The 25,073-nt window shown below is 35.7% G+C and overlaps 1 protein-coding gene across 5 annotated transcripts in view; it reads right to left on the bottom strand.

Annotated features, from left to right (window-relative positions):
• CDK8 (cyclin dependent kinase 8) overlaps nt 1–25,073 on the bottom strand; it is a 112,602-nt gene that overhangs the window by 24,354 nt on the left and 63,175 nt on the right. For 4 of the 5 annotated variants that reach the window (XM_030308133.1, XM_030308138.1, XM_030308129.1 and 1 more), the window contains exons 3-4: nt 21,302–21,412; nt 16,428–16,568 (exon numbers count right to left, since the gene is read on the bottom strand). In XM_030308133.1, coding sequence (XP_030163993.1) covers nt 16,428–16,568; nt 21,302–21,412 — 252 coding nt within the window. Of the gene's footprint in view, nt 1–16,427; nt 16,569–21,301; nt 21,413–25,073 lie in introns of those variants that run through there. The other variant, XM_030308146.1, reaches the window with a different exon arrangement.

Raw genomic sequence — 25,073 nt, 5'->3', positions numbered from 1 at the left:
ATGGAGATCAGAGGTCCAACGTGTTAGAAGTATTATTACATCATAGCAACATCTTCAAATATAGCTATGCTATGCACAGACATTACAGAGCACCTTTTATTGCTTATTGAACAACGAAATAAATCAATGAGATACCTGAAGTATACTTCTTGTTTGAAACTATAATATCCTTCTATTGCTGTTTTGTTTCTCCCAGAAAAAAACAAAACAAAACAAAACAAAAACCTGTTTGTAATTAAAAGAACATGTCCTTGTTTTATAGGACAGGCTTATGGCTTTTCTTGTTTTCTGTTGGTATGCTTCCCCCAAAACTCAATTATTTCCTAAAGCAAGATGTTTGTATTACAGAGAAAACCATTCATGTAGAGGCATTCTCTTCTCCAGAATTTGTCATGCTGTGAAATAGTTCACTGATGACTTTGGCACACAGCAGAGATGGCAAATTGGTTTCATTTCAGGGGTCAATCCTGATTAAAAAAAAAAAAAAAGGTTAAAGACTGCAGGGAGCTCTATCTTGAGAAAGACAAGAATTGGGCTGATCAGGAAACTGCCAATATCAGATATATCTGACAGAGGTGCAGAAGTGGAGAATGATAGCCTATCTGTCCTGATAAGTGCCAAGACCTTATTTTAGGGGTGAAAATGGGGTCTTCATATGCGCACTAATGTGTCAAGGCAAAATGGAGACTTGCAGTCAACAGGAAAGTTTGATTCTTGATGGATCTATTAAAAAAAAAAACACAAAAAACAAAATACAGCTACCCATAAGAAACCACTGCCAGTGCTGTTCTCTAAGATTTATTCAGAATTCAACTTTCACAAAACATTGTACACTTTCTGGGGACACACATTCTAGATAATAACTTTCAGCTTGGTTGTTAATCAATATGTACAATACATACTAAAAACTTTAACTCTGATATACATATATGAGATTCAAACATGAGCAGCAAAGTCTTAAATAGACATATATTCGGTAATTTAAAAAACTGTTTTATAAGAAACCTTGTAAGGAGTCGAGTTAGAAATTTGGAAATCCAGTGAATAAAGTCTGGAAGACCATTTATAATAGTTTCACTTTTTCTTCCAAGCTGTGAATTTTAATTTTTTACCTCTAATATTAAATTTTACCCCAGTATTGCTGCTGAACACCTTTAAGCTAAAGAAGAAATTATCAACTACTCTAGTAAAGTTAATTCTTGCTTTTTGTATAAATTCGAAAAAAAAAAAAAAAACGTATAGAATTTTTTAACAAATTCTGCTTCCTGATGAGAAAACAGATGTTACTTTATAACCAGTAACTTCATCCTCTACAGTCAACAGTTCAAATACTCTACATTTATCCCTGTATTTGAGGAACTAAGAGGCAGTGAGGCCTAGAGATCCACAGAGCAGCAAGCCAGGGGCAGACAGTTTAGACTAATGGGTAGGGTAAATTCAGGCAAGGAAAGGCTTTGCACAGGTGATGACAGCTGACGTGTGAAAGCTCAGGAGCTGGTCTGGAAGATAAGCAACGGGAGACGGTGCCTCCAGAATTTACTAATGTCCTCTACTAAACCAGTGCAAGGCTGGGTCTGCACCCTCTCGGGGGATGGACACAGCATGCACCAGGGCATCGAAACACATGGGTGCACTGACGAATCTTTTACTTACCTAACAAGTCCTCTTTTAGGGAGAATAGGAATTAGGTTCTTTGTCAGAGTCGATGCTAATCAAGATACTTTGAAACAAGCATTAACTACATGGCAGTAATCATGCTAATAATAGATGACAATTCTTCTCAATAAGCCTCTCCTACATCCCTCCAGTCCAGACTACTACTCTACTTTTTGTTTTCATCTAGGTGATACAAAAGTAAATAAAATGGTCTTTCACCAAGTTGTGAATATGATCATCATAAGTATTTCTGATAATAAACATGATTCACATTATTAGTTTAAAATTGCTATCTTTTAAAACTATAAATTTTGAATTTTTAACTTACAAAATTCTTAACCTGTCCATTTTAGGCAATTGAGGCATAAAATACTAGTTTAAGTGCAACAAGATCAATCTGGAATATAATGTCCTATTTTCACTGACACAACAGTCATTTTCTTACTGTCACAGACTACCAGAAACAATATTCATTTCATTAACAATGAAACATGGGGGCACAGAACAGAAACGTGGCAACAGAAATAAACTTTAATTTTAAAGCAAAGCTAGATCTCATTTGTTCCTAATAAAGAATGTGTGGGTGCACATATTAATACATATATGTGTATATTTTCTTACAGATGGAAATGTATTTTCCAAGTTGGATTTATTTAATTGTATTTTTGTAAAGTTTTAAGGTATGTTGTAACCATAGTTTAAGCAAAGAATCTAATAAAGTGCCCAATAAGAAAAAAAGGACCTATTACTCGAAGACTAGAAAACTGAGTAACATTAAGGAGATCAAATACATCTTAAGGGAGAGGTATTTAAGGGGCAGAGACGGGATATCAAAAATCTTTTAGTTTTCAAAATAGTTCCAGTTTCATTATTAAGAATTTAACTAAATTTTGGGAATGCAAGCTGGTGCAGCCACTCTGGAAAACAGTATGGAGGTTCCTCAAAAAACTAAAAATAGAACTACCCTATGGCCCAGCAATTGCACTACTAGGCATTTATCCACGGGATACAGGTGTGCTGTTTCGAAGGGACACATGCACTCCCATGTTTATAGCAGCGCTATCAACAATAGCCAAAGTATGGAAAGAGCCCAAATGTCCATCGATGGATGAATGGATAAAGAAGATGTGGTGTGTGTGTGTGTATATCTCCATACACACACACACACACACACACACACACACACACACACACACACACACTGGAGTATTACTCGGCAATCAAAAAGAATGACATCTTGCCATTTGCAACTACATGGATGGAACTGGAGGGTATTGTGCTAAGTGAAATTAGTCAGAGAAAGACGAAAATCATATGACTTCACTCATATGAGAACTTTAAGAGACAAAACAGATGAACATAAGGGAAGGGAAATAAAAATCATATAAAAACAGGGAGGGGGACAAAACAGAAGAGACTCATAAATATGGAGAACAAACTGAGGGTTACTGGAGGGAGGGGTTGTGGGAGGGGGGATGGGCTAAATGGGGAAGGGGCATTAAGGAATCTACTCCTGAAATCATTGCTGCACTATATGCTAATTTGGATGCAAATTTTAAAAGATAAAAAATAAAATTAAAAAAAAGAATTTAACTAAATTTACCAAAAAAAAGTATAGTTTATATTTAAATCTGAAAATCACTGTAATTCCAAATACTATTCTAAACAATATTAATTTATACATCTGATAGTATAACAGTAATCAGTGAGTAATACTGTTTTGTGTTGTCTTCCCAAGTATTATTTTCTGGACAAATCTGGATGTTTGTACATTACACTTACTAACTACATTGTATTTTTCTATTAATAGACAGCTGGTTGTATTTGCCCCAAACCCCCACTTCTGGAATCAACCCTGATGATGCTCCCATTGACAATGTTTGTATAATTATACTTGCCTCCCCTCAAACCCCAAACACCCTGACACATACACCAGGTAATTTCCTTGGGATGAAATCTCAAATGTAGAATTATCAGACCAAGTAATATCAAGAGCTTTATTGTTCTAAAACCAGAAGTTTTTCTTTAATGTTTATTTATTTTGAGAGAGACAGACAGACAGACAGACAGAGAGGGGAAGACAGCATCCCAAGCAGGCTCTGCTGTCAGCCCAGAGCCCAACACTAAGCTCGATCTCATGAACCGTGAGCTGAAATCAAGAGTTGGATGCTTAACCAACTGAGCCACCCAGGTGCCCCACAAAAGTTTGTTTTGTTTTTTAAATTTCAAAGGTGGATACATGCTCAATGGATATAACTTGGGAAATAAAGAAAGTATAATGTGCTGATAATAGACGACTGAAAACAAAGCAACTGTATATAATCTCTAAACTAACAGAGGGCCACTATAAACATTATCAGTATGCCTTTTTATTTTTTCCTCCATATAAAAATAAAAAATGGCATTATACTAAATATATTGTTTGTACCCTCTTTCCTCACTAGTATATCATGAAGATTTTTTAGTCTGAAAGTTACTTTCCTGATATAATCTTCATGAATCATATGGATTCCCTGTAACTTATACCAATTATCTCCTATTAAAATGTTGAGGTTGTTCCTAGTTTCTTAATAAAAGAAAAATAATGCCATAACAAACATTTCTGTATGTACCTATGATAAATTCCTAGAAAGTCAAATTATTTGCATAAATGTTATAAACATTCTTAAGGTTTTTTTGGATATACATTAACAGATTTTGCCCTTGAAAGGTTCAAGTATCAATTTTATAAATTCAACATTCTTTTATACCATTAAGTATGATAAAAGCAATCCTCAAAACCAAAAGCAATGTGTATCCATGTAAGATTTTATAATTTTTATTAGCTTGATACATAACTTAAATATTTTAATTTGAGGATCTTTTATTGATACGCATGTTATGATTTACTCTCTCTAGATTTACCTAAGGAGGCTTAGGTTACTAAACTTAAATATTCACATCAATTCTCTATATTCTAGTTAGTAAAGGTAGATTCAATTATTTTTGCCATTTTTCTAATATATTACTTTCTTCTTGCTACAAACTTTACGTTTTATAAGAGCATTTATACTATTGTTTTCTATAAGAGTATTTTTACTCTTGTTTTTACATTTCAGCATATCTATCATATCTTTAGTGATAGTCAGGAATTTACTTGGTTAGGAATTTATCTCCGGCTAAAACTAGATTATCTCATTTTTTTTAAATATTTTTTTTAATATTTATTTTTGAGAGAGAGAGTGAGCAAGAGAGTTGGGGAGGGGCAGACAGAGAGAGACAGAATCCGAAGCAGGCTCCAGGCTCCAAGCTGTCAGCACAGAGGTCAATGCGGGGCTGGAACTCACAAACTATGAGATCATGACCTGAGCTGAAGTCGGCCGCTTAACCGACTGAGCCACCCAGGCGCTCCTACCATCCAGATTTAACCATAATATTTTCGTATATTTTCTTTTGTTGACATATTTTTCACTCAGTATTTTACTTCCACTATGTTGAGATCTGCTTTCTCTCTTAACGTTATAACAACATTACTTACACTTACCATAATTTTATTACTTTTTTTACACTTAAATCCAAGTTAGTTAAAATATAATGTAATAATGATTTCAGGAGCAGAATTCAGTGATCCATCACTTACATACAACACTGAGTGCTCATCCCAAGTACCCTCCCTAATGCCCATCACCCATTTAGCCCCTCCCCTTAGCAGAGCCCTCGGTTCGTTCTCTGTATTTAAGAGCCTCTTATGGTTTGCCTCCCTTTCTGTTTTTATCTTATTTTTGTTTCCCTTCCCCCATAAACATAATTTAAAAAGATTTTTCTTTAATGTTTATTTACTTTTGAGGGAGAGAGGGAGAGAGACAGCAGGAGCAGGAGCGAGGGACGGGCAGAGAGAGAGAGAGAGAGAGAGGGACACAGAGAATCCAAAGCAGGCTCCAGGCTCCGAGCTGTTAGCACAAGGGTCTCAAACTCACGAGCCATGAGATCATGACCTGAGCCGAAGTCAGACGATCGACTGAGACCCCCAGGCTCCCCCACCCATGAACATAATTTTAAATGGCTACACAATAGGTCAATTTTTCTGCATGTTACAGTTTGCACATTTTCCAGTTGTTACACAGGTACATTTTTTCAATTTGTCATTATCAATAATGCTGTGATGGCCTTTTCATCATTTTTTAGTAATATCCATAAGAGAGTGTTAAAAGTAGGATTGCTAGATCAAAAGGAATGATTTATTTATTTATTTATTTATTTATTTATTTATTTGAGAGAGCGTGTGCACCTGTACGAGTTGGGGAGAGGGGCAGGGGAAGAGAAAGAATCTTAAATAGGGCTCCACACTCAGCATGGAGCCCGACGCAGGGCTCAGTCCCACGAGGGTGAATGCAACCCTTTATTTTTCTTAATTTTTTCTGTTGTTATTCTTTACTTCTTCCTACCTTTTACCTACTTTTTTATTTTTAGATTCTCCTCTTCCTCCTTACCATGAAGGCCCAGACTACCTGATTTTGCCAGCCGGTGTTAATCAAAAGGGAAAAAAAAAATAATAAAAGAGAAGATCAATCAGAAGAAGAGAGAGGTCAGGGTCATACATTCTGATTTTTTGACTCTACCTTGTGAGGCCTACAGCTATGTAACAAGTGTACCGTACTAAGACAGAACACTAGTCACTGCTGGAAATGCTGAATGGTGACAGCACGGTTACTGCCGCATGCATTACCAAGAATCACTACACCGTGTAAGGAATGGGAGTGGTCACTTCTAAGATGCCTTCCAACTTTATAGTCTATTAGTTTATGAAATTAGGGAACACAAAAAAATGCTCTTCATTTCAAATGGTATATGGTGTTTACATACACAGATTTTTAAACTAATGATTAAAAAAATTAGCAGTCTATCTCCCATCATTTACATTTTCGTTAAATAGGCATCTTGAATTGTACTGACCTAAATTACAAGCCTATCTGTAGTTTGAAAAGGCCATGAATTCAGAGAATTGAAACTAATCTTAGAAACTCACACATCTATTGTGGCAAAGGGAGTTAGGGATCCTTAGATTATACACCTACTTAAAAGTATTATATCTATGGCATGATATATATCTGAAGGCAAATTATACATACATAATAAAAATGGACATAGGTTATTACAACAAAGGGACACTCTGAAAAACAAGTAAAATCCTAACTGTACTAGGGGCAGGAAACTTTAATAAAGAAATATTTCTTCAACAGTTAATTCAATAACTATTACTAATTTAATATCTAATTGTACCTGAGGAAACTTTTAGTTTTACTCAATCTAAAAAAAAAATCCTATGTTGATTAGAACATTTATAAAAATTTACTCAAAGTCCTGAACTTTTATGTTGAACTGACTTTGAAATATGGCTAGCTGCATGTGCTTATTTCTGTAGGACGACTTACTTTTACCCTCTTATATAACCATTTCTCATTTGCTTGTATCCAGTAAAGACATACAGTTATCAAACTGAAAAAGACGGAAAGATATATATGGCCAAGGGAGCCTGTGATCTAAACAGGTTTAGATAACAATTTTAGCTGAGATAAGACAAAACCTTATCTAATATACTCTATCTTTAAAGATTAAATTACTTTGACAAATCTTCATTAGTCTAGAAGACAATATAATACTCTAATACTCTAAAAGGCCTGACTCTACCATTAGAAAGCTAGACTGGAATATTAATTTTTATATGTTTTTCAGAATATAATACAAAAAATTCTGAAACTTATTTTTAGAAAAAGCATTTCTTGGTATTTTGACTATAGACAGTATGTATTTCTCTTTTCCTAATGTAAAAGTCTAAAGGCCAAAAGAGAAAAAGGATATATTAACACTATATCCAGTAGTAATAACTTGTATCAGGGACCTGGTAAATTCTTGTCTTTAATATGATTCAAAAGTCCTTTAAACAAAACCTTCCCAAATCTGTCCTGTTTTTGGAAACACACTGCTCTGGATGATAGTAAATTTTGTTTATAAAAAATGGAAGCAGTTGGGGCACCTGTTGGCTCAGTCCATTAAGCATCTGACTCTTGATTTTGGCTCAGGTCATGATCTTGCCGTAAGATTGAGCCCCGTGTCAGGCTCTGTGCTGACACCATGGAGCCTGCTTGGGATTCTCTCTCCTTCTCCCTCCCTCTGCCCCGCCCCCGCTTAAGCACACTCTCTTTCTCTCCTTCGAAGTAAACAAAACAGTTTTAAAAAATATGCAAGCAGTTATGTAAATGATATAATGATGTTATCCCATCAATTATGTCAAAAGAAGAGAAAAATAGAGAAAAGATATATCAGATTCAAAACCCTGATAATCCTCTACTTCTACTGAATTTTCAGGATCACTCAAAAATATCGTCTTAAACTCTTAAAAAAAACAAAACAAAAACCTTGACAAGATTATTTAGAATAACCCTTCTTGATTGGTGAGAAATTTGACTAAAAATATTCTAGCAGTGTGTTGATAAAGTATCTGAAAAGACTCATTCAGAATGTAAAAGTAGCCTAACAAGCAACATGTAAACCAAATAGCAGCATTTTTATTGCCAACTTGTAACGTGTCTTTATAAAATGTATGACATTTGCAGCTGCCATTTAGTAAAATCAAGCGGGCTACTTTTTCATTGTTTACATATGATAGAATGCAGTCCATTGTGTATGCTCAACATTAATATCAAAATTAAGCAAATGTGGCATTTGTCAAGAAATCAAACATTGTTTACAAACAATCAAATATTTTCAAGGAAAATTTCCAATTGGTCATTTAAGTAAACACGCTTTAGAATAAGCACGACATTCACAATAATTAAAATCAATGGAAATATCATTTAAGTTTGCCTCAATCAGCTGTTATCAATAAAGCCCACGCTTTATCCTCAAACCTAAATTTTATGGATACAATCTTAATGCTATACAATCAAACAAATAAGAAAATCAGAGTAAATCACTGGAGCTCCCAGTAAATGAAAGAAATCTCAAGTAACAAGCGTGATTAAACCTGACATTTCCCAGAGCATTTTTCTTCCCAAAATCTGTTTTAAAGAAACATGCTTACACGGTCCCCACACTCATTTTATGGAAGCTAAAGCACAGAGAAGGGGCAGAAAACAGAGCAGAGACTGCAAATGTAGGCTCCTTTCTTCCAACTGTTCAATTATTTTGTTGCTCTCCTGTTCCAGCGTATGAGTAATCTCAGGATCCTTTCTGCTTGTTATTCTCCCCACCCACCCCCCCCCCGAAGAATTTATTGGCCCTTCTTTTTGGGCAGAAAGAAAGTGTATGCACGTTTTTACTTTTTTTCTTTAATAGCATCATCCTTTACCAACATAAAAATACCCTAAACTACACTGAATGTTACGTGTGAACTTCAATAACAGACTAAACAGACATTTTCCTCAGTTTCTAGTCCAAATGAAACACTTTTTTTTTCTGATTTTAACAATATATGTTACCTGCAAGCAAGTCAGACAATTTAAAAGATATTAAAGGAAGAAAGGGAAACCTGCCTGAAATTCTCGTGCCCATATAAAAACCCTAGTTTGAATTTTTTTTTCCCTAATGGGCGGCTGCTATTCAAAATAATTTTATCATCACTGTCAAGGAGTATGCACAAAACATCAAAGTACCTATAATTTGGGAGTATTTTCTGAAGATTTGACTAAGTTTTTTTCTCTTTTCCTAACCATATCAAATACCCACAGCAAGAAAACAATTTAATATTAAATGAACATACTCACATATAAACATATAAAAGTAAAACAAAAATTTCATGAAACAATAACTGCCCTTAATACGTATGATATACTGATACTTTTTCTATTCTATTCCATTAAAAAAATAAAAATAAAAAGGCTAGTTGTGTTGTGTGCTTTCCTGACTCATTTATGGCTTACAACCTGCAATTTAAAAATCACCAACCTAGAAGAAAAATCCCTGAATTTAGTGATCCAGCTTTGTTACGGTTCTCCAAGTAGCCAGAATCACATCATTTAACTACTTTGCTTCTCGGTTTTTCCACTTATTAGTGACAGAATTCAGCAGACAATAAAAAAATGCACTTCAAAACAAACCATATCACCATGAGCAAATATATAGTGTTCAGTAAGCAAAATTAATAAACCAGGCAATCTTTCACTCAAAGAGAATCAGATCCAGAATACCCCAATAATCCATCATGCTACCATCAAGACGTAAGATGCCAAGATAAAGCAGGACCTATGAAATTGAGTTTGAGTCAGTGGCTCACTCAAAAGATTTTGATCTCATTTAATGGTTGCTAGGAAACCAACTCATCCTTCACCAAGGACAGCTGAAGCCCCACCAAGTGATTCCAAGCCACCCAGTATAATTAAAATTAACTGCAGGGCAACAGCGCTATCAGATTTTTTTTCTTTTACTTCAGATGAAAGCTTTGAAATGGCTTGAACCTCTTTTACATATGTATATACTGTGGCCCACTGGGCTATCTCACATCATGTACTTCTCTCACAGTAGCACATCCCCTTTGGGATACTCCTAAAAGAAATCTCTGTAGAGATTTATTTTCTAAGAAATGTACTGTGGCCTAAAAAACTATTTTGAAATGCTTTCGGGCAAGAGTGATTACAGCAGCTTGTTGCAATACTCCAACAAAGCACTCCAAATTTCATATACAGCCTTGTAATTCAGCTTGAATGAAAAAAGAAAAAAAAAACTATGATGAAAAGTTACAGTATCTCTCACTTAATATTCTACTCCACTTAGGGCAACAAGGTGAAAATACCCCTATGTGCCTCATAGTTTCAAGTTAATTACCATTATGCTAAAACCATTAGGGTAATAATTAAAATGAGATTTTGAATATCAGCTTTTTAAAAAGTGGAACACATTAATGACCATGAGAACTTGATTTATACTCAACAAAAACTAATGGTCAACTGGCCAGTTTTATTAACTAGCACTCTACTTTCCTAAGTTCCCTAGGAAATATGTTGAAAGCCCAAGTCCTTAACATTTAGAGTTGAATTAAGTGTAAACCATTTCTATGGTCTGGCTGATATGGGTGGATGACTATTTTCAACAAAAGCATAAAATTCAGCCAACACTAAGTGTACTACAAAATTAAAAGTGAATAACTATTAGCTAGAAATTAAAGTATTTACATTGTGACCAGTAATGAACTGGTCACTTAAATGTAGTATAAAAGTGAAATGAGAGTTGTAAGTTCAGAACTGCTGTGTGTTCACAAGGTAGGTACTGCTGCCTTATCTACAATTAAAGAATAATTCACACACTTGGGACTTGAAGATGTTTTTGAAAAAAAGTAAGGGATGTAAATGAACTACGATGGAGATGTCCTAACCTTAAGAAAAACACTGGAAAAAATAAATGACATAAAGAGAACACGAATAAATAGGTAAATGGTCAGGAAATAGGTTTCACTGGGTGAAACAAAAATACTGGGTAGAAAAAGAGTGTGATAAAAGAAATCAACAGATCGATATCATTAGCTGAATGGTCTTTGGACTGATTGATAAGAGCTGAATTCTAGGTAGAAAGAGGAAGGCTGCTGAAAAGAATTAAAAATTATGAACAAAGGGTTTTTTTTTTTTTTTTTTTTTTGCCCTCTTTCACTTCAGTAGGCTGTAAAAAGGAGCGTGCACACATCTGTAGACAGGGAGAAACATTAGGTGGTAGCAGAAATAACCTATGGAGAACCATCTTGGAAGCCACCTTGTTTCTGCTACAAATGAGCTAGTTCATTCATTCAACAAACATAAGCAATACTGTATATACCAACTGTATTTTGCTAGGCACTGGGAGGGATACAAACACAGAGGAACCCAGCCTTTGCCCTCAGGAACTTATAATCAAATAGAGAACATACTACCAAAACTAGTTTAAGTGCCCCTTGGGTAATTCAAAATAGCTGCTATGGGACTTTAGATGTAAACATTCTCACTCCTAGCTAGAGTGATCAGGGAGGGCTTTATTGGTGGGGTAGCAGGAGCAGTGCTTTAAAGGAGGAATAGAATTTTAAACGAGACAGATGACTAGAGATGACGGGAAGAGGGGGTTCAAGTACACAGGGAAATCTCTGAGTTGGCTGGAAACAGGTATATGGAGTGAGATGGAAGGAAAGAAGATTAAAACCAGCTTTTACTTCAATTCACAAATACTAGCGTGCAACCACTTAACAGAGAATTTCAAATTTTAACCCAATCACAGAATGTCTCCTAGTTAAAAAAGAAACCTGACTTAGACATTTATTTCACAACTGCGCAAGAAAACCAATCTTAAATTTAGAAAGTTATATAAAAACTAATCTTTTCTACGAAAGAGGACAGACAAGAGAGGGAGCTGGCTGGGTGGCTGGGTGACCTGAAATGGTCACAGCAGAGGCACTAGTAGGGACAACTTCTCATGGCCTTGCCAATGTGCTTTAATTCAGTCAAGAAGGACAACTTTTTAAGAGGAAAGACTTCAGACACCACTGCCAAATCACACTTTTGCTTCTACACAGAAAGTATCAGATAGGATTTGGTGTTTAATGTCTTTTTATTCATGCTCCGAAAAACCACCAAACTCAATCCAACAGGCTAACAGACTTCAAACTTTTCCTTATTCTGACTCACTTAAGTTTATCTTTATTCAAAGCTTTCGTTAAGATTTCACACTAAGTTCCTCCTTATAGCATCGGGCAAAAAAATCTTAATATTCTTTAACCCAGTACTCCTTTTTTATATAAGCAGATAATTGGGGAGTAAAAATTGGAATTAACTGGTCCCATGTTCCTTCAACTCTGTGCCTCTGTTTACTCATTTGTACAGGATGGTTATTTTATGTGTCAAATTGGCTGGGCCATGGTGCCCAGACATTTGGTCAAACCTTTCTCTGGATGTTTCTGTGAAGGTGTTTTTGGATGGGATTAAGATTTAAATTGGTAGACTTTGAGAAAAGCAGCTCACCCTCCATGTCATGGGTGGGCCCTACCCATTCAGTCAGAGGCCAACGCCACGACAGAGCAGAGACTAACCTATCCTAAGAGAGAATTCCGCCAGCAGACTGCCTTTGGACTTTTCTGCAACTCTTCCCCTTAGTCTCCAGCCTTCTGGCCTACCCTAGAGATTTTGGACTCACCAAGCCTCTACAATTTCCCCGAGGGAACTCCTTAAAATAAATCTCTGCCTCTCCACACATACACATTCTGTTTCTCTGGAGGATCCTAATACAAACGTTAGGGCCAGAACCAGGACTATAGCCTGTTGGTCAGACTATTTTCATTTCCCAAGGAGAGGAGAATAAAAGAAGGGAAAGAGTGTAGTCAAAGGGAAGAACAAAGCTAACACATATATCTTTGTTTTTATTTATCTCTAGTTAAGGCAAATAGATTAAGTGTAAAGCAAACCAACTTATACATACATATTTTAATGTTCTAAAACCAAAAAAGTTTGACTTGGACTCACAAATTATTGCACAAAAATAAATATTTCATGTGTTTCCTTTCAGGCCCATTCTTCTTCTTTTTCTTTTAAAGTTTATTTATTTATTTTGAGAGAGAGTGTGTGTGTGAACAGTGGAGGCTCAGAGAGAGAGGATCCCAAGCAGGCTCCGCGTTGTCAGCGCAGAGCCTGATGTGGGGCTCGAACTCGCAAACCGTGAGATCATGACCTGAGCCAAAACCCAGTCAGACGCTTAACCGACTGAGCCACCCAGGCGCCACTCAGGCCCATTCTTCATAAAACATCCACACACATATGCAATTATTACCGACTTCAGTCCAACCAGAGTTTCAGAATTATTAAATCTCTATTTCTCACCAAGGACGACAGACCCCAGTAACTGATCTGCTACTATGTGATGATTAATAGTGATGAAATTAATCTGTATTTATTAAATAGGATTATTAACTGTTAAAGCTCAACTGCACATATCAAAGAACTTCATTATTCTACCATCTCAGATCATTATTTCTATTAATGATGAAGACAATTTTATTAAGCAAACTTTCAATAACATTCTAGGGCATTATTAAAATGATATTTTTAGGGAGTCTGTGCCAATTATCCATCTTAGTCTGATGTTTCTCGTGGCATGTCAGCAATTCGTAACATTAGAAATCTTACATAGGTCTGTTTAGGTCAGTATTGCCACATTTCATCTAAACCTGACTGCAAAGAAGCAAGGAATATAATTAGCCATTAATTACATTTGTTCTAATAGGATAAGTATTTCATCTGCAAATAACAATATTTGAGAGAGTTAAAGTCAAGTTATCAGCTTCTGAAGAACATCCTTCAGAGTAAGTACTTTTTTGCTACAAATATGAATATCTAATGTAAATATAGTTGAGCATTACATACCATCAAAACTCCAAAATTTACTTTTTAGTTAGTAGGAAGGTAGACACATTTTAACAAAAACTATGATAACGAATCTTTCTTACAGAAACTGAGGACTGATTCAAGAAGTAAGCACCTGAACCGGTAAGATCCTGACTGGGGGCAGATGTTACCACTTTAATGACCCAATGGTTCCGTGGGCCCTTGTGTGTCTACAATGCACAAGAGACTTAGGTGTGAACAGTCATACACAAATGATTCAAGAGCTTTCACTCTAAGTGGGGGAGTCAAAGGAGGTAGCAGTACTGAGACAATACATTACAGGCCGGAAAATATTTTGGGTAAATAAACAACTAAACAGACAGCAGTGGCAGATGAGAGGGGTAAGAGGAGTGGGAATGGTTTTCTCAGAGAACGAGAATACTTTATCACTGACACTGTTCCCAATTGCCAGCATATGGTGACAATCGAAAGTAACCTCTTTTCATGTTTTTTTGTTTTTTAAATGAATGTTCATTTTTGAGAGAGAGAGAGAGAGAGAGCGTGAGCAGGGGAGGGGCGGAGAGAAAGGGGGACAGAGGATGCAGAGTGGGCTCTGCGTGGACAGCAGAGAGCCTGATGAAGGGCCTGAAGTCAAGAACCACGAGATCATGACCTGAGTTGAAGCCCAACGCTCAGCCGCCTGAGCCACCCAGGTGTCCCCCTGTTTATTCTCTTATAAAAGTCTGTTTATTATTTTTAAGTCACCTTCAGACGGTGCATCCCTTTGATGCTGGCATCTAGGGTGCACTGCTCCCACTGGCCCCCACCTCTTGGCACACCACTAAAAGACGGGGAGACCTCCAAAATGAAGCGTCCCACACTATCGCTAGGTCAAAGAGAACTTGTCTATGCCACACCAATAGAAAGAGCTTTCCCACAAGAGAAATTAAAAAAAATTAAACTGTAACTATTTTCACTACTGTAGCTGGTATTACTGTAAGTGGTTCAAATATATTATATACTAACATAACAACTGAAATGCTGATTTGTTTTCAATTTGTATTCATCTAATACACAGACGTATTTTCACGATGAAAAATAACTTACAACAAAAAGAAAATGTAGGGTCATCTCAGCATAATTAGGGAAAAATGCCCTTTTGCCATATTTTATTCTTTCGGAGATCATAAAAAAGGTCGGTAGCTTCAAAGTATCAATAGTTGACTCCCCTAAAAGTTGAAATTTACTTTCAGCTTCATAAGGAACCGACAGATTTGCCTCACTTCTGTAATTCCACTGTAAATAAAATACCCTAATAATATTAAAAATAAAATTTGCATACGGAAAAAAGTTCCTTCAACCGAATTTCTGATGTTATCGGTCCTAGTCTAAATGCTTTCTAGGTATGTGACCTGGAGATAAAATAAGTAGCCTCAAACATATTGTGAGGAGATTTGTTGAAAACAGATGCAAGCACAAGAAATTATGACACTGCAACATCTGATCTGAAGGCATTAAATACAGAGCAGCTCAGAAAGACTATGTGCAAGGGGCAGATCAGCTCCATCTCAACGTCTACAGGGCTAAAAGCTAAGTCACTACTGACTATGTCAGTGAGTGACGAAGTCACTATTAGTGACTATGTGACACATGTGATCAGAGACCAAGTCATCACTTCCAGCACTGTTTGTAACTGTTTGGAATGAAGGCACTGTCACAAACTTTACTATAGTTACCACCTTTACAAAGAAAAGAACAACAAAGCACAATGTAATTATGCAATATGGGGAATTTGAGATTTAAATTTTACATCCAGGAAGATGAATGAACAATGCACCATTTAAAGAAAAATTTCATGCTAGATGGATTTTATAAAAAGGCATAAATTATTCTGCCATGTGGAATTCTTAAGAATTTAATGTGCATTAACATGGCAAGGCTTCTCAATAATGTACTCAATAATGATTAATAAATGTTACTGGTCAAAAGACTGCTACTAATATAGTGGGGCTTAAAAATAAGCAGATTGATCTCTCTCAAAAAAATAAACATAAAAAAACAACAACCCAGCAGATTGAATTAAGATCTCCTCTTCTAATATGTAACTTAGTTTCAGTAGGCTCTGAAGTTTCATTTCCAAGTTATTCACAAATATATCAATTTCTAGAGTTTGCTTAGCATCTAATAATCAATTAGACTTCATTTATAAAGTTAAAAGTAAACAAAAGCTTAGGAAAACAAATGTGCCCTCTTTCACCTCTTCAGGGAACCCCAGCCAGTATACGTCAGAGAAGCAGGATGCATCATATAAACAGCACGAGGCTCGACTGTAAGGAGACTACAGCACTCTCACCCTTCTACAAGGTTTGCAAGTCTATGCAGCACTGATATGTAGAGACAACTAGAAAATCAACCAACTATAAATGCATCCTTCTGCTTAAACCTAACTACATATCAACTTACCAAATCCCTGTGCAACACCCAGTTAGCATGCAGGTAGTGAATCCCATCTAGGATCTGATACAATAGTGACTTCACCATTCCCCGAGGTAACTGAACTGGCTTCTTGTTTGCTTTAGAAGCTCTGTGAAACTTGATTATATGCTGAAAGAAAGAAAAATATCACCAGAAGCTTAAAAAAGAAAAGAGGGAAAGATGACTTGATGTATAATATTTTCCTAACAGAAAAAGAAACACTCAGGGATTCCCAAAGATATCCAAAATATAATTTCATATTCTGCTGGATAACATAAACTTAAAATTTCCTACTAACTGAAGCTAAAATTTCATTTCCTAAGCAAATGATCGTGTCTCAGAAAACAAATGATTACAACAGAGAAGTTGAGAGCAATGTGATTTTATTTTAAAAGTATAATTAAAAAATACTTTCAGAATATACTTGACCCCTGTTTACCTGGTAGAAATTTTCAAGAACAGAATTTGTTTTATCTGTACTAATTAAATGAAAAGAAAATAAACAGAACAAATTTCAAGAGATACTTATGGGTTAGCTGACATAGCATAAATGTGTTGCCTGTTTACAATACATGGGTTATAAAGGAAGCACACAGGGAAATTATTTCAATAAAATACACAGAAGCATAAAGAAATCACATGTAAATGACCAGTTCACACTGGAAATGTTTAGAAATAGCTAAGATTCAGATGGGAAAAAAATAGCCTTGTACTATTCATTAAAAACTTTCTAGGAACAGTATGAGTGGACATCCGGTAAAACACAATACCATTTTATAAACAGGAAAATTGCTTTATAAACAAATGTACCTCAGTAGAAACAAGATCCCATGTTTCAAACGCTCTTGACAGGTTTCTTCGTTTTAATTAAAGCACTCTTAAACTGCAAGAACACCTACAAATCAGCTGAAATCAACTCTGCTGTGTGTAACACTAGGCATATGCCTGGTACGTCATGTGCAGAAGAACAGACTCTTGAGCAGTATTTATGGGTGAATATCAACCATATTCTTGACATTAGTAAACACAACTAAAACAGGACAGACATATTTTATATTACAGGTCAACATTTTCACCTCCTATTTTCTTATGACATAGAAAGTAGAACAAGGATAAGGAATAACTAGTAACTCATGAGTGAAGAAGTTTTACTTTCCAAAGAAAAAAATATATAGCAAAGACTACCTGGTGGGAAAGTAAAAGTGTCAGCCCGCATGTAGTATGATTAATCTATACTTTATTAGCAGCATAACACTATTTTAATTTTCTTCTGTTATCTGCCCAAAGTATTTTAAAACAGTCAAGCAAAATAGAGCTAAAACTCAATAATCTAGAATGTCCTGTCACATAGCCTAAGAAATGGTGTGACAATAAAGTCTGTTCACCTTAAGAGCTAGTGGTTTTCAGAGCTTAATAAAAATAGATTAAAATACATCATTATTTATAAAAATTAAAACTTGACAGAGTGAGAAGAAAAGAATATGTAGGGGAGGTACAATAAATGATGCCATATGCACTCCTCCAGTTAACATTTTTAAGTAATCTCTATCCCCAACGTGAGGCTCTAGCTTACAACTCCAAGATCAAGAGTTGCACACTCTACTGGCTAAGCCAGTTAAGCACCCCTTCAGTTAACATTTTCATTAGGGTTTAACAAATTACTTTTTTACCAATATGTCATAACTACAAAAAACTACACTGGGGAAATCGCTTACCTTTGTTTTTATTCCAGGGCTATATAAAAAATATGCGGTGTGCTTGGCATGAAATTTCACCAACACCTAAGTGATTTTTTTAAATGACTCTTTTTACTGCAACTGTTTTTGTTATCCTCTGCTGCCTTACCCCAGCTAATTCAACACTCCAATTAAAATAAGAAAATGAAATGGATAAAGGAGGTTTTAGTAAATGGAATTATTTTATTTTTATTAAAATGAACATTAAAAGTACTTATTTGACTTAAATGAGTATTAATAAGAGGACAATAAGGCCAATGATGCCCATGTATACACATCTGGGAACACTGCATGCAGCATAATCTGCGAAAGTATAATTATTATATCGACACGTAAAATTAAATATCACATACTAGCTAGAAATTATACTGAATACAATACGATCTCCTATGTTCAACTATTACAAATCATGACTTATTACAAATTATGTTTATAAACCAGCCTACACAATTTCTCATAAATTTGGATCATATAATTTGATTTCATGTTAGGCTTGAGAATGAGCGTCCAATTCAATATCGGCCACACTAATTTAATAAATTTTTATTAACAGAATCCCAATTTGATTTGATCAGATTTATTTTAAAAGAACAGAAGTGAACAACAACAAAAATATTTACAACCAGCACTGACTGTGGACAATAGTTTCATAGAATAGAAAATGTGATGTCTACTTTCAGTTCAAAACAATTCTTTACAGATAACTTACACAAATAATTTGAATCAAATTGCATTTACTCATGGAAAACAGAAATCCACACAGTGAAAAATACTTCTTATAAATCTGAAAGTATATGAAACCCATAGAAGTTTCCATTTCTGGAAATCTGTTAGGGTTAAAATTATGTAAATGAGGTTAATTCTGGAAATTAGCAAGAGTTGAAAACTATTTTACTATTTTCAGGAGGTGAACTTCCTTCCAAACTATTTACTGTTTACTTGTGTTAGTTTTACTTCAAAATTTTGTTTTCACATTTACAAAGTGCAGCTGAATGAAAACTGTAAATTATTTTGAAGATACCTGAAACTGAGCCAGAATATTATAATCCCTTGCATACCAGTACAGATGGTCCTGACTTACAGTGGTTCAACTTATGATTTTCTGACGTGGTGATGGAGCAAAAGCGATGAGCATTCAGCAGAAACCACACTGCGAATTCTGAAATGTGATCTTTTCCCAGGCTAGCAGCACGCAGGCCAGGGCTCGCTCAGGATGCCAGGCGGCGGCAGCTGCTGTACCTCAGCGAGGGGCAACGGCCAACGCGCTACAACCATTCCACACTCACACAACCATTCTGGTTTTCAAGTTCAGGACGGTGTTCAATAGATGATGTGAGGTACCGAGCACTTCGTTACAAAACAGGCTCTGTGTTAGGAGATTTTGCCCAACTGGAGGGGGATGTTAAGTGTTCTCAGCACAGTTAAGGTAGACTAGGCTACGCTATGATGTTCAGCAATCAGGGTAGGTGTATGAAATGTACTTCTGACTTGATATGTTTCCAATCTGCGATGCATTTATCAGGATCTAACTCCATCGTAGGTCAAGGAAGATCTGTATGTATGTTTTTTTTCTTTTATTTATCTCAAGAGATGCACAGCCAGTATAGAAATATACATATAGGCCAGTATACAAAACACAGTGAAATATTTAAAGATCCTATTAAATTACTTATTAAATATCAGAAAAAATAGAGTTCACAGAAGTGAAGCACTTGTTAATGAATTAACTCAATGTAATACTGGGTTTTCGCTTACTTGTTTTATTTTCTCAACTGTAGTCTGTGTTAACATGTTCTTTACACAAGACTGATCAGCATATAAGTTTTGTGAGTACATTTCAAAATTGTTTTGGCTATCTTGCTACAGATTTTCATTTTATATATCATAAACTCTTATCCCCAAGATTGCACTTCAGAGTTTCAAAAAACATAACCGTTATGATTAATAGAGTAAATCTGATAGTTGCCCAAGACTTTCGTAAATACCAGTTTTAAAAACAATCTACTGAGTAAATGCAAAATACTGAGTTAGCTCTTTGTATTTCAGCTCTTTAGCCAAGATAAATTTAAATTCTGAGCCAAAGCATAAGAGACTGTTAAAAACTGAGAACAAACTGAGGGTTGATGGGGGGTGGGAGGGAGGGGAGGGTAGGTGATGGGCATTGAAGAGGGCATCATTTGGGATGAGCACTGGGTGTTGTATGGAAACTAATTTGACAATAAATTTCATATTTTTAAAAATAAATTCTCAGTTTATAATAATTTTTATCAATGTAACATCATTTTTGTCATTATATTAGCTAACCTAATAAAACTCATCTAAGAGACTGTAATCACTTGACTTTGAGAATCTTCAAGGATTTGACTGGAAGCTGTCTTCCACAAAGAATTCTTCCTAAACGAGACCATGCCCAATTCAAGTAAGTACAATACTGAATTTCTGTTTATGGAAATAAGCAATACATTAGAATATGGTATTAAGTGTGAATAATATCCAGGACAAGATTAATAGTATGTTAGATTTGTATACTACACTTAGCTTATGAAGCTTTCCAAATACAAAATTGCTCTTCCAAAAAATCCTGTAGAAAAGCAGGAAAAGTATCACATTTTACAGATTGGAGGAGGGGGGGCGCCTACAACTTCAGACCCCCCCCCACTCAGAGCCATTAAGAGACTTGCCTGATGTTGTATGACAAATAACAGAATGACTAGCTCTCACGTATTTGTCTCCCTATACACGGATACCACTTTCTCATCTTATATTCCTTTACAGAGTAAAAGGAAACATGCTGCTTTTAAATCCTAGAACAAAATGGCTATTACAGTTACTTTAAAAATTTTATCAAAAACCTGTAGCTAAGATACCACACCGAATAGTTGTTTATACTGTTCAGATTCTACTGTTTTCTGTAGCACGTTACAAAGATGAAATTGATAAGACCAAAAAGTAATAATACAAAGCAAAATACCCTAGTCTTGGTAATTCATCAACCATATTCTGTGAGGTCACTTTTACTTTAAAAAATGTAAATCTCACAGTAAGATAAACTCCTAAAATTGTTTTTAGTCACCTTTAATCCCTGACTAAAACCAATGACTTGATGCCTACCACAATTCACCTTACCCAGAGGTCATGTTCAGCGTAGTCAAACAGAAGCCATACTTTCCTATCAGCATGAGACAGAAACACCTTTTGAAGAGAGATGACATTTGGATGCTTAAGCTCTCGAAGTAACTGCAAAATAAGGAAGATCCATTAAAAATTTTTGCTATGAAAATCATGTTAAATAAACCACACCATTTGTAATTCACAGGCAATAAAAACCCAATGGTAATCAATCCTAAAAATCTCGTAACTACCCACACTGTTTTAAAAGTGTCCATACAGATGAGGAAAAACTGTTTGGAAAAGATATAATTGAGTAAATCTGTTTTGTTGTTATTGTTTAGTTGGTTTTCTTATTTCATTTTTATTTTTTGTGATAAAATACATAACATTAAAGTTACCATTTTAACAATTTTAAGTGTACAATTCAATAGCATTAAGTCTCCTCAAAATGTCTGCAACCATCACCACTACCCATTTTAGAACTATTTATGATCCTAAACAGAAACTCTGTACCCATTTAACAATAACTCCCCATTTCCCTTCTCTTCTCTCAGCCACTGCTAACCTCTACTCTACATCGTCTCTATGGATTTGCCTACTCTAGGTACCTCTTTTAAAGTATTAGAGTCATACAGTATCTGTCCTTTGGTGTCTGGCTTATTTCACTTAGCATAATGTTTTGAAGGTTAAGCCACACTGTAGCACTAGCAGCGTCATAATTTCCTTCCTTGCTTAGGGCTGAATCCACGGTATGTATGTACCACCTTTTGTTTATCCATTCATCTGCTGATGTACTTGAGTTGTTTCCATGTTTTGGCTGCTGTAAACAATGCTGCTGTGAACACTGGTATACAGCTACCTGAGTCTCTGCTTTCGATTCTTTGGAAATATACCCAGGAGTGGAATTGGTGGATCGTATGAGACTTCTGTGGTTCACTTTTGGAGGCAACACCAAACCGGTTTTCACAGCAGCTGTACCATTTTATATTCCCATCAGCAACGCATGAGGGTTCCAATTTCTCCACATCTTCATCAACACCTATTTTCCTTTTTCTCCCCGCTCTTTAATAACAGCCACATTGTAACAGATATGAAGTAGTATCTCACTGTGGTTTTGATTTGCCTTTTCCCTAACAATGGGTTAGGCATCTTCTTTAAGGTGCTCATTGGTCATTTGTATACCTCCTTTGAAGAAATGTCTATCCAAAGTCTTTTGCCCAATTTTGAATTGTTTTTTTCTTCTTGTTGTTGTGATCCTTTAGCGTAGATATTAATCCCTTATCAGATAAATGATTTACAAATGTTCTCTCCCATTTTGCTAGTTGTCTATGTTTTGACATCATAAAACAATTGAACTTAAATGTGTAGTTTGCAATTCTTTAAAAAAAAACTAATCACGACATTAGAAAATACAACATTTATCAATATCAAATAGCAGATGAGAATTAAGATCTGTAATTCTGTGAGATATGGTACCTATTTTCTCAGGCATTTCAAATATATAGTAAAATTGATTAAAATATTTTAGCCTTTAATAAAATAATAAAGAACTTATGCAGACAGAAGCATCTAAGTAGAACACATTTTTATGGGTTTAACCTTTCTCATTTCCTAGAAGGACATTCTTTTATCTAAAATCTTTTATCTCCTTATTTTATTCTCATTTCATAACCAATGTGGCCCTAATAATCCATTAGGATTAAAAGGTTAAAAAGTATTCCTACCTTGTCAACAACAGCTCCAACAATGACAAGAAAAAATTTCTCATCAAGCCTCATACTACGTATTTATCAGTTACAACTGACTTACACAGTGGCTTCCAAATGTGTTCCAAATACATGACAGCCATGTGAGAAAGTCAAGGTCTTGGAACTTACGACTTCAGTACCTTTTAGAAGAACACTGCTACCAAAACAAGAATTAATATAAATACAATGTTAACAATATATTAGGGAGTCTAAAATGAATTCAGCAAAGGAAAGACTATGAATGGACTGTATGTTAAATCACTTACATTAACGATTATTCTCCGGAAAGTGATAATTATTTTATTCAGAAGCAAGATTAAATTCAAGTTATCTATTTCTGCTTTTAGAATATAATTTCAAAGCTATGAGACTTTAGAGAGTACACACAAATCCTCAGAAACCTAAAGGGGCAGTATTTAAGATCAACCATTTCCTAATTAGTAAACAAGGCAAAGAATCTGATAGGGGAAGTCTAGACTTCGGAGTCACCCAGGATAATCCAGCTGGCTGGAGAGCCCTAGTGCTAAGTTCACCTTAGTTCTGGGTCAAGCGTTTTCTCTATTACCTCACGATTGGAACACACTTCTCAGGCACTATTTCAAATCATTTCTGGAAAGTGGCAGGGTAGAAATTACGACAAACTCCATTAGAAACCTACATACAAAGCTATTCTTAGATAACCCCTCAATTTTACTTCCAAGATGAGGCTTAGCTCCGGTACTGGGGAAGTGGGGGAAACAACCAGCAACATACTTTATTAAGTTCTCTAGAGGCCCAAACATGGTGCTAAATAAGCAGAGGACATGCCTTATCCCGCTTAATCACAAATTACTGTATGAAATATTTATATTACTTCTATTTTATAAATGAGAAAATAGTGGTTTGAGGGTATTAAATAATTTGCTCATGGTCATAGTCCTGGGTAGTGGTTACGATCAGGCTTTAAATGCTTTTAAAACTAATTAATTGGCTTTTATTTTTTTTTTTTTTAAATTTTTTAACGTTTATTTATTTTTGAGACAGAGAGAGACAGAGCATGAACAGGGGAGGGGCAGAGAGAGAGGGAGACACAGAATCAGAACCAGGCTCCAGGCTCTGAGCCATCGGCCCAGAGCCCGACGCGGGGCTCGAACTCACGGACCGCGAGATCGTGACCTGGCTGAAGTCGGACGCTTAACCGACTGCGCCACCCAGGCGCCCCTAATTAATTGGCTTTTAAAACACAAAGCCAACACTCTAAGGTCTAATACCAATACCTTCCAAGACCTAACACTAGGGGGGGCTATTTCTCATTACACTTCATAAGCACAGATGTCTAAATATATACTAGGGTGTGAAATGCACAGTGACAGGCACAGTGCCTTGCTCACCATTTCACTGCTAGGTTCTAGCACACTGCCTGGGCACCTGGTAGGCACTCATCAGGTATTTGATGATTCATGAATTTGTGAATTTAAAAATATATACAAATGTACAGGCATCATACAAAACACCCTTTGGCTTCTGACCTGTGGACTAAGATCACTGCTTTCATCATAAAACCAGTCTACTTCTTTTAAGAATCTACTTCTCGGGGCGCCTGGGTGGCTCACTCGGTTTAGCATCCGACTCTTGATTACGGCTCGGGTCATGATCTCGCAGTTTGTGGGTTAGAGCCCCTCAATGGGCTCCGCACGAGTTCAGAGCCTGCTTGGGATTCTCTCTCTCTTCTCCTCGCTCTCTCTGCCTCTCCCCTAGCTTTCAGAATAAATAAATAAACTTAAAAAAAAAATCCACTTCTATTTTTAAAACATCTACCTGATGAGTCAGACAACAAATCTTCGAGGGTAATAATTTAAAAATATATTAACAGTCAGTGCTATCATTATCATAGTAAGTAAGTAACAGTAAGTGTTATGGACTGAACTGTGTTCTCCCTCACATTCATATGTTGAAGCCTTAACTGCCAGTACCTCAGAATGTGACTGTATCTGAACATAAGACCTTTACAGAGGCAATTAAGTTAAAATAAGGTCATTAGGGTGGCCCTAATCCAATCT

The sequence above is a fragment of the Lynx canadensis genome, chromosome A1 (genome assembly GCF_007474595.2).
Source record: "Lynx canadensis isolate LIC74 chromosome A1, mLynCan4.pri.v2, whole genome shotgun sequence".
NCBI classification, from domain to species: domain Eukaryota; kingdom Metazoa; phylum Chordata; class Mammalia; order Carnivora; family Felidae; genus Lynx; species Lynx canadensis.
This window is presented reverse-complemented; position numbering and strand designations above follow the sequence as displayed.